Source organism: Oculina patagonica, chromosome 12 (assembly GCF_052425735.1).
Source record: "Oculina patagonica isolate OP01 chromosome 12, crgOcupat, whole genome shotgun sequence".
Taxonomy (NCBI): Eukaryota; Metazoa; Cnidaria; class Anthozoa; order Scleractinia; family Oculinidae; genus Oculina; species Oculina patagonica.
In genome coordinates this window covers 23,734,410-23,745,159 of record NC_135769.1, presented here as the reverse complement: position 1 = coordinate 23,745,159, position 10,750 = coordinate 23,734,410, and the positions used below count along the sequence as shown (strand labels likewise).

At 39.9% G+C, this 10,750-nt stretch overlaps 1 protein-coding gene across 1 annotated transcript; it reads right to left on the bottom strand.

The window, feature by feature from the left end:
* Positions 1–5,940: 5,940 nt before the first annotated feature.
* On the bottom strand, positions 5,941–10,440 carry LOC144632273 (uncharacterized). Its single transcript, XM_078490884.1, has 4 exons — positions 10,045–10,440; positions 8,928–9,138; positions 7,291–8,060; positions 5,941–6,368 (listed from the first exon to the last, which is right to left on the bottom strand). The coding sequence occupies exons 1-4, from the start codon at positions 10,397–10,399 to the stop codon at positions 6,070–6,072; spliced, it is 1,635 nt and encodes a 544-aa protein (XP_078347010.1). The 5' UTR covers positions 10,400–10,440; the 3' UTR covers positions 5,941–6,069.
* Positions 10,441–10,750: the final 310 nt, after the last annotated feature.

Genomic DNA, 10,750 nt, shown 5'->3' with positions numbered 1-10,750 from the left:
TTCAAAGACGCGTTTTAGTAAACACAACATTCATGCACGTTTTTTTTTCGCGTCACATCATCTTCGTGTCACGTCATCCGTTCTTCATCTTTTTGAGTCGTGCAGAAACGCGCATCTTTCTCTCAAATTTTAATGGCTGCTTAAAATAACGCTATACGTGCTGGCAGAAAAGTAAACATATTCACAAAACAAATTTACTTAATGCTAAAAAGGATCAAAGGTTACACTTAAATATTTTTTGTGATAAAATAGAATTCGCGCTACGAAGCCTGAGAGCACGAACCATCAATGACGCAATTCCCATGGAAATTCACAGGGAAATAAAGTGAGATTGTGTTACATTATTGAACGCTTATTTGAAGAAAAAAACTATCAATGACCCATTCACGCAAGAAAACATTCGAAGGCAAATTAAGTGAGATTGTGACATTACTGATAGCACCAATGAACTACATATAGTTACGCTTAAAAACTGTTAAAATTATTACGCTCGCCTTGTGACGTGTTTTAGTCAACACAACATCCACGGCACGTTTTTGTTTCGCGTCACGTCACCTCGTGTCACGTCATCCGTTTTTCATCTTTTTGACTCGAGCAGATACACGAAGTGCTCGGGCGTATCTTTTTTCTCAATTTTTTTTCGCTGCTCAAAAATAACGCTATACGTGCTGACAGAAAAGTAAACATATTCACAAAACAAATTTACTTAATGCTTAAAAGGATCAAAGGTAATACACTAACCGGTAATATTTTGGTTGTGAAAACTGAATAGCGCTACAACCCCTGAAAGCACGAGCCATCAATGTCGCAACTCACGTGGAAAAATAAAGCAAAGTGAGATTGCTTTACTTTATTGGACACTTATTTAGAAAAAATGCGGAGGTCGGCACTTCATCCATCGAATTACCATGAGGTTGCTCGAAGAGCCTTTGATTGGCATTCTATTACAGCTACACTAATAATGTTGAGGTTAAACTTTTAGTACAACTTTGTAAACGTTTTACCAATGAACAAATTTAAGTCACCGTGACGTCTAAAATCGTTGCCATAGAAACGTCCAAAGTTGTCAAAGATACCTTATATTTGACTTTTTGAGACTAAAATCTTAAAAACTAGACGGTGAAAGTTTTTGTTTTTTATATATTTTTGTCTTTTGGACAAAACAAACAATCTAACAATTTTTTAAAAACTTCTGTAGGTGGGGTTCAGAGCCACCTTAAATTTATGGAAAAAAAATAAATAATAATAATAATAAATATTTAAGACACTCCCCAACAGGGCTTTTCAGGGCATGTGAATAAAATAAAAAAAAAAAAATAAATGGAAAATCCCAACTGGCAGGAGGCAGGCGTGGCTATATAAAACGTAGCGAGGAGTTAAACTCGGGACTACGAGAACAACACAACTAGTGGTCAGACGGGACTCGAACCCGCGACCTTCCGATTTCGTCCAGCGCTCTAACCACTTGGCCACGCTGCCTCCTTGTTAAAAAAAACGTAACTCCAAATCCTGGCTAGATTTTTTTTAAAAATTGGCAAAAATGTTCCTTTTGTCAGCTAGATAAAAATATATCAAAAACAAGATCTTTCAGCAAGTAGTTTTAGAGTTATTAGCCTCAAAAGGTCCAAAATAGGGTATATTTTTCCTCAAAATATGACGTTACCATGGCAACGAATTTTGACGTCACAATGACCTCAATTTGCTTTTTTGTAAAACTTGCACAAGTCTGTACTAAAATATTTTCCTAAACGTTATTAGTATAGCTGCGATAGAACACCAAAAACGGGTATATCTAATTCTTACTAAACTATTATGAGCCACTTTAAAACAACAGCCACAAATCCCTCCGCACTTGCAGGCTAAGGAATTCTGAGAATAGTGCAAACCCAGTTACAATGTATACGACATTTTTTTCCAAAAGATAGTGCAATCAGGGGGACTATGTGACTTCAAAAAAAATAATAATAAAAGCTATCAAAAATTCATAATTAAGTGATTTATTACAAACCATCAAGTAACAGTTACAAATTACATGACTAACAAAACTTTTGGTGTGTTATTTATAATTAAATTATTATTTTAAATAAACTGGAACTGAACTTTATAAAACTTGTAATGGATCACTTATTAACTTCTGAGACAATTCTTTCAAAAGTTGATTAATTTAACTGTAACAATTTTACAACTCTTGCTTCGCATAACAACTTTTACAACTCTATTCTGAAAAATCTTGATATGCAATGTACAAAATAATTAACTTTGATAAAATTTTAAAACTGATTTAAGTTGCTCATCTTTCTGTTCGGAATAATAACTTTGACTTTCTCTCATTGAAACTTGATTCAAAGACTTCCTATTTTTTTAAAAATAATAATAATAATAATTTGTCAATGTCTTACAGAAAAAATAATTTTGCAAAACACTAATAGACAGATCAAATAATAAATATGATCATACATTTTATACGTCTGTTAACATTTAAATAAAATACTATCAGGGATAACTTTAAAAGGAACTACATCATGGATAACACATTTTCAGGGTTCTTACACTTTTTCCGGCCAAAAATTCAAGGACTTTTCAAGGACTTTCCAGGACCCTTTCTTGGAAATTTCAAGGACTTTTTTTCATGGAATTTACCCCAAATCTACGATTTCCAGTCTATTCTGCCGTTGATGTGCTTGCTGAAAAACGGGAGAAAAATCACTTATTTTGGCGGTCTTCTCACTGCCTTGAAGCCTTTTGACGTTCAATAAAAAAATCACGGACTGAAAACCAATTTCAAGTACAGTCGAACCTCGATTATCCGGACTCATTGGGACTAGGCTAAATAGTCCAAATAATAGAGAGTCCGGATAATCGAAAGTATGAATATTAATGAGCCCAAAATATAAGCCAGAACATCTGACAGGATTCGGTGGTGCGGATCTGCATAGTTCGCTATCTTCAGCATCCTCCGCTTCTTTGGCCATTTTTCCACATTAAACAGAAAAAAAAAGAAACGTCGCTCCATAATAGCGATAAATCAGCTGTTATGCATCAGTCAATTCCAGCAGTACCCATCCCCCCCCCCCGGCAACCCCGGGCCATTTCCTAATGTTGCCCGTCCCGAGGGTGGGGCATTTGCGTACCTCGGGTTGACCCCCGGGCATTTGACACGTACTTTCAAAACCGTGGAGTGAGTCGCGTATTCGTGATGGAAGCGTTTATTGGCCAAGATGTGGACTACGTTGCAGATTAGCTAGTTCACGAATGACTAGAGAAGCTCGTGGATGTTCGTGGATGTTTTTAAAGGTATATTTTCTCAATTTTAGATATTTCTTCATTGCTAAGAAGCAACAACTCGTATAATTTATATTCTTATATCACCTATCGAGAGATTGAAAACAATTAACCCGGGAGCGGGGCATTTGCCCGGTTCCTTCATCCCCACCCCAGGGAATTTGCCAATTTTTTTTAAAGAAATGCTAATGCCCAGGGGTTAGCCCAGGGGGGGGGGGGGAGATGGGCACTGCTGGAATTGACTGATGCATTAACTATCCTCAGAAACAAAAATTCCAGAAGAAACTGATCATTTTGAGGCACTTTTTCTCTGAAAAAGGCGACGAAAACACGCCAATTCGTTCGCAAACAATTTTGAACCTCCAGGCGTTCCATGCATCTTTTCGTGATGGGCCTGGTGTCTACACGTGGTGCTAACCTAAACGTGCGGTGTCAACCGATCGAACCTTCTACGATATTTTTCACTTCATAGCAAGGATTCAAACATTCTGAATTTTGCCATTTTGCTTTGTAAACTTCAGTATAATACAATTAAACAAAGACAGAAAGCAAATTTATTTGTGTGAATGTTTTTATGGCTAGTGGAAACTGAATAAGGAAGTTGCCTGCCTGTTGCTCAAATTGGAAACTACACATCAGACGGGTTTTCCAATGTTTTTTGACAGGTAAACCACCTTGAAATAACGTTTAAATCGTCATAGAACTTAGTTACATCTGGTCTTGAATGTGACTAATTAATATTCATGAAACAATTGGGACCAGAGAAGGAAGTCCGGATAATCGAGAAATCCGGATAATTGAGGCCCGGATAATCGAGGTTCGACTGTACTTTCAAGACCTTGAAATCAAACTCCTGAAATTCAAGGGTTTCAAGATGCCTACGAACCCCACATTTTAAAAAATTGGCAAAGTTTTTCAAAATTGTTGTTCAAAATTTGACTTAATCTTTATCAGTCAGAACCATTCTATATTAGAAAACTATTATTTTGAGGTTTCCTTTAATTTGAAAGGATCAGAAATACTCATATTCCATGTCATTGCTTCTTTGGTGGTCTCATTCACCAGAGTATCCATTGGCAGCAAGCAATGTGTTGGTACATTTTGGTGGTTGACCAACCCCGACCACGGGACGGCGGGCTGGGGGGCTGGGGGGCATAGGCGTATGGGCACCTTCGGACCTGGGGGGGCCGAGACCTTATTGCCCGAAAAAAAAAGACATAAGTTAAAAGACGAATAAAGACGCATATGAAATGGAAAAAAAACTTCCGTTGAAAAAGTTGTATACAAAAAAATTAATTGATTTAGTGGCGTTGCTCGAAGATGTCAAGCACTTAATCCTGTTTCTTCCGAAATACTTTATTTATTCATTAAAAATTTTATTTTATAAAAAAAATATTATTGGCGAGCCAATTTACATTGTTCCCCCCCCCTCCCACTTGAAAGGTATACAAAAGCGTGTAAAACATTCAGGGGAAGTTGGGTTAAATCATTTTGTTGAAAGTTTTGAGCTAGCCCTAAGCAGACTTAGCAATTAACATTTGAGTCAAAAGCATTAGCTTCACATTTGTAACAGCTTTGTTTCGAGGTCTTATACTGGATCAACCGCACGCAAACGTTCAAGCTGTGGAAAATCCTAACTTTTGGTCGCCCTCGCCAATTCAAAATGATGGCAACTGAATCAAACTAAGGGGTCACGCAGAATTTGTAAAAAAAAATCGAATATGATTATAGCAATTTGCGAGAGGAAACGAAAGCAGATAAATGATAAATTTAGACTTTTGAACCACAAAGTTCGGTATATTTCCAATACTTTTTTCTGTTGATGTAATTCGTTGTGAAAGTAATGTTGAGATTTGTCGGCTTATTTTCTATTTCTTCTCTTGGCTTTTTGCCCGAATTCTAAGCCTTTTGCCCTTGAAAATTTTCGGCACTGGGGGGGCTGCAGCCCCCTCACCCCCCCGGCTCGTAAGCCTATGCTGGGGGGGCTTTAGCTCCCCCCCCCCACTTTTACAGAAAAAATAAAGAATTAATAAGAGAAGAGTCTCTTAAGCCCCCCCCCCACTTCAAGTCACTAGTCAGCCCCCCCCCCCAGTTGGAAAAATGCTCCGCCGTCCATGGACCAACCTGTCTACCTGAAAAACTTCTGAAAATTTTTTAACCACCAAAGAAGAAAGGTGTTTCTGGAAAACATACACGGTTATGGATGAGTCTCTTGATCAACATAACACAGAAAGCATTTTTTAGAAACTGCTTACTAAAAAAAGCAAAACTGTGAAGAACACAGTGTCATTTGTTTAATCCTGGGGCTTGCTATAACAAATAAAATGCTGACTGTGATAGTGCACATGTATCATCCTTGGAGATGTAAAAGTTTTAGTTCATTTGATTTCTTACTACTCTCTTCTGGGTGAGCAAGATTTCTTGTGTACCTTCCAATTCTTTTTCTGGCATTCCCTTGAGCAGTAATACGTTTGACGGCATTGTCCACAAACCATCATTTTCTTTTCTCTTCCTTTGCAATTCTCGCATGTTGCTGACTTAGGCAGGATTGCTTTGGAATCCTGTAGCTGCTTTTGTAATGAACTGCTGCTGAAAGGGACATCTCCAAACTGGCCCAGTGCTGACAGAAAATTGGACAGGCTTGATGGCTGCATGAGCGACAGTGGTTTTCGACCCACGCCTGGACCTTCTGCGATCACACTTGGTTCCTCGTCTCGCAGCTTGCTGCTGTAATAAGCAAAAAGTTTCCTTTTTCCAGGAAACTCTTTCATACTTTCCAAATACTTTTTAGATGGTTTGTAGTTTAGCTCTGATGAGGAAGTCAAGCACACCAGTCCAGGTGGCATCTGTTGGGTGTGCTGTGTCACCACCGAGGCACCGCTGGCAGAGGTCTCCGAAGCCTGTGACACACTCGTAACATGAGCTCTGAAACACAGCAAGCAGAATGCTGTCAAGGACCCCCTGATCTTTCTTGCGGTGAGTTGGAAGGCATTCAAATGCAGTTTTGAATGCTGTAATTGCACCCTGTTCTGCTGCCATTTGTAAAGGAGAGTAATGAAGACCACACTTGTCTGTTGGGTCACCACCTAAAAAAGTACCACAGTTAAAAAAAGGTAAGGTCTACGTCAAGCCTAGTGCCCCATCTTGCCAGAGCTTATCCTGTTTTCTGAGGCATCAAAGCCACTAGGAGGAATTCTACTGCCTGCTGCATTGGATGGTCGTCCATTGCAGGGAGACCCCCGGTATTGGTTTGCTATTATCCATTTATACACCTGGGTGGAGAAATGCACTATGAGAGTAAAGTGTTTTGCCCAAGAACACGTCACAATGACCTTGGCCAGGGCTCGAAATCAAACTACCGGTACTCAATCCAGAGTCCAGCACACTAACCATTAAGCTATAAACAAATGAACTTGAACAAACACGAACAAACCAGGAACAAATACAGCTCACAGATTTGATATTTTCTAGGTACATTGGTGCCTAACAACCTGCATTATAACATAACCCCATAAAGTAAACATAACCCCATTTCTCAGGCCTTAAAGGGAAGGAGAAAAATAATTTGATTTGAGAAATTGGCAGCTCAAGGCATTGGAAGAAACACTGTGCACAGCAGTGTTTGACTGAGTGAAGCAATTCCAAGGAAAATGGCTTGGTTTGAGTTGGTGAGAGGTTCAAGAATTTAAAGACAAGGTTATAAGAATTAATAAAAATAATTAAATAAGCAGGCTGCAACAGTCGGTCTCGGCTGGCCCCATTGCTCATGTCCGGGTCCCAGTGTGGTCGGACTCGTCCGGCTTTCCTTCTCGCGCATGATGTTCCTTTGCCCGACCACTTTTTTTCCCGGGTGTCTGTGGACATTGTCCTTTCAGTGACTCAGCCCTGAATAAGGTAATAGGTTAGTTGGAAAATTAATAACAGTGATTTAAAATTCACTTAAGCCCTTTAATTGGTAATACAGGTAGCTATATATAAAAAAAAGTCCCCATGCTTAAGCGCAATTACCTGCATTGCAGAGAATCTTGATAATTTTTGGATTAAAATTGTAGTAGCATGCCATGTGCAGTGGCTGTGGAATTCCTCGTCCACTTGTGCTTTTTTTCACCTTGGCACCAGCATCAAGAAGCATCTTCAATAGCTGCGGCTTTTCATTACACACAGCCACATGTACTAATGACTTTCCACAGCTGGTCACCCTTGCATCTAAGAATATGCCTTTGCTGATCAGTGCTTCAAACTGGCTAGCACTACATTTGATCTTCAATGCTTTACAGCACTCTATGTCTTGATTAAGGATCACCGAGCACATAAATGTGCGAGCATTGTGGGCAGCCCACTCTAGTGCTCCAGGAGTGTTGCGCCAGAGCTCGGCATTTGACAGACAATAAGTGGCCACATTAGACAGTGATGCCCAGTTTCCCATGTGAAAGGGGATGCGACTGTTTGGCAGCTTGCGTTCTCCAGTCAGGAAATTCAGAGTCTCAGGCGATGCTTGAAAGGCTCTTAGGATTGTGCCTTCAAAGCCATGAAACAGATTTCTCGATTCTGGGTCATCTGAGATTTGCATATCAAAGAAGTCCTCTGCAAAGCCCCTCTGCCCCTTGTAACGGTAGTCAAGCAGTGCTTTAGTCCAGAACCACGCCCCACACGAGGAAGACAGGCCGAAAGCTTCTGAATTGGACTTTTTATGAGCAAACTTGAGAGCTCCCTTGTCATCACCCATTTTCATGTACACCTCCAGAACATGGTACCTCCAGTTGGCAAATGATGACCAGCTATGAAAGTTTACAACCAAAATCACACATTACAACTTTTATAAAATTTGACTTGTGCTCTGAGATACATGTGTACCTTCAGTTAGGTGGGAGCTAGAGGGGATAGGAAGGGGATGCTTCACATACTCACTTAGGAGAACCATTCTCGTAAGCGGCCAGCTCCAGTTACGGACACTTTTTTCGCGTCCCGAGGGTGTCCGCCTATGAGAACTTTGACTGTAGTTGAATCCCAATAACTCAAACCTTCAAGGGTTATAAAAAAAGGTTCAAGATATCAGAAGTTTAAGATATCAAGGGTAAATTAGTAAGAAAATAACCTGGAGGGCAATCAAAAAAGGTTTGTGTTAGCAGAAGGTTCGAGTTACTGAGGGTTTGAGTTTATATTGGGATTTAACTGTATGTTGTCAAAGTAAATCATCCATCTACATGTATTTCTTACTTTTGATGCAATTTCAAAAAGAGACAAAGCCAACGTTTTGTGCAGTGAATCTTTGCAACTGGTACGACGCTTCATAAACAACCAAGATAATGTTCATGGATTAAGAGGTAGGGGGTGGGGAGGGAGTTGGAGGGCAAAGTAAAAACAGGTTCTTTTCAACTGGCGGTCTGACGGTTTAAGCCGATTTTGAGCTTCGGTCTACGGGCTCATTTTCTATTTTCTGGCGGTCTTTGGTCAAGAAATTTATGGCGGTCTCCGACTTGGCAGAAAATAAAATAAATTGGGGGTCTAGGGAGAACAAAAAATGGTGGTCTGCGGACTGAATGACCCCCTATAATAGACCCTCTAAATAAAGGGTGGGAGGGCTCATCTAAATCTGCCACTGCTACAGTTGTATTAGCATGTTATTTAGAAGACAGTACATGTACCTGTAGAACTTTGAATCCAACTTCTCCAGTTGAAGATACTTTTTGAGTGATTCCTCATACCTTCCCAACTTGCGTAAGGTGTTGGCTTGGCCGTGCACAGCACGAAAATAGCTTCGCAGATGATTCAGTCCCCAGCATCTTCTCTCAGACACTTCTTTATCAAACTCATCACTCACATTTGGTGCCACTTCCACAGCCTTGTTGTAGAAACCTGATTCAATGAAAAATGATTGTTAGAAAGCTTGATCGCCATAATTTTCATTTTTATGCCATACAAAACACTGCACAATAATTTTGCTATTTTATTGGTCAGTTAATAATTATGTTAAAGTATTAGTATTCATGGTTCTTGACCACCCCAACTGAGAGCTGTTTAGGTGTAAGGTCAACAAAAGAATAACTGTTGAATTTCTTTTGTTGAGAAGAATTGAACTGTTTGGTCATTTAGGCCCCGTCCACACTGAAATGACCCGGGTAAATTTGAAAATGCATCTTTTTTTCCCTGGTTAGGCCAACCGTCCGCACTGAACCGGCGTTTTCGGTCACCGAAAACAGAGCTTTTCCAAAACGCTCAACAAAGAAACGTATCGTTTTCAAATTTACCTGGGTTAACGTGGACAGAAAACATTTTATGCAGCGTTTTTAAATTTCTCCGTTTTCAAATTTACACCGGGTCAGTGTGGATGGGGCCTTAATATTTTGATTCGGTTCTTGACTTCTTGTGTACCGGTAAATCTGTACCTGCACCGCACAAGAACAGAAAAGAAGGTGTTTCAAGAAATTTGTATTAGATACGCACACAAACAATGGAGTAAGAGTGAAATACCGATGAAATGGTATGCAAATATCGCTCATAGCCCAAGTTTTCGTGTTGCAAATGTAAGCTTACTATTTGTCACACATCAATCTCGGATCGGATTACAAAGCACATGCAAATCAAAGACCTTACTTGGCGCTAGCTGGAAAGCCTATTCGAAATAAGGAGATAAGCTTAAGCTTTTAATTACGAACTTTCACTTCACTTAATTGTGAACTTTGTGATTTACTACCTGAAGAGGTCGCAATGCATTATTTTCAAACGTTTGACAACATGAAACCATAATTTGATGAATCTTACCGAGAGCTTCGTCGTACGTTTTCGCTTCAAACTGAGCCAACACATTGTACGCCTCAGGGCAGTATGGCGATATTTTCAGCGCTTCCTTTGCTTCAGCTACAGGATCCTCTAATACGTAAGCCATCCTTGCTTTCTGCTCTGCGTTGTAAATCGCTACGCTCGAGTAGAAGCGTTCATCCACACAGAGTTCTCCAGCGACTCCGTGGCCCTGATTTAGATTTGATAAATGTGATTTGAACTCGGGATCCTCGTCTGGGTTTCCGTCTCCAAATCGTTCAAACTGTAGCGGATACATAGGGTTGAAAATTGTTATCATTGTGCCAAATTTTTCGAACATCCCCATTAAACCCTCCATGTTTGTCGACTTGTGTCAAAAACAAAGCACGTTGTTTTCTGTCAGCGATCGAATGATAGGGCGAAATTTGGCGGGAAACTTATATACCTCGTTTTGGAAACGAGGTGATTGTACGTCACGAACTTGCGTGAAATCACAGGTACCCCAAGCTCCTTAGAAGATATAGACCGTGTGACCTTTGTTCAGCGTTGTGTGAGTGTTGTGGCGGCCGTTGCGTAACAGCGAAATTATAAGGATTTTTAAATTTAAAAATGCGAACGAGTTTTTTACACAACGCTGAAGAATGGTCACACGGTCTATATCTCCCATAGAGCTTGGGGTACCTGTGGTGAAACTTCCCAGCATTCTTTC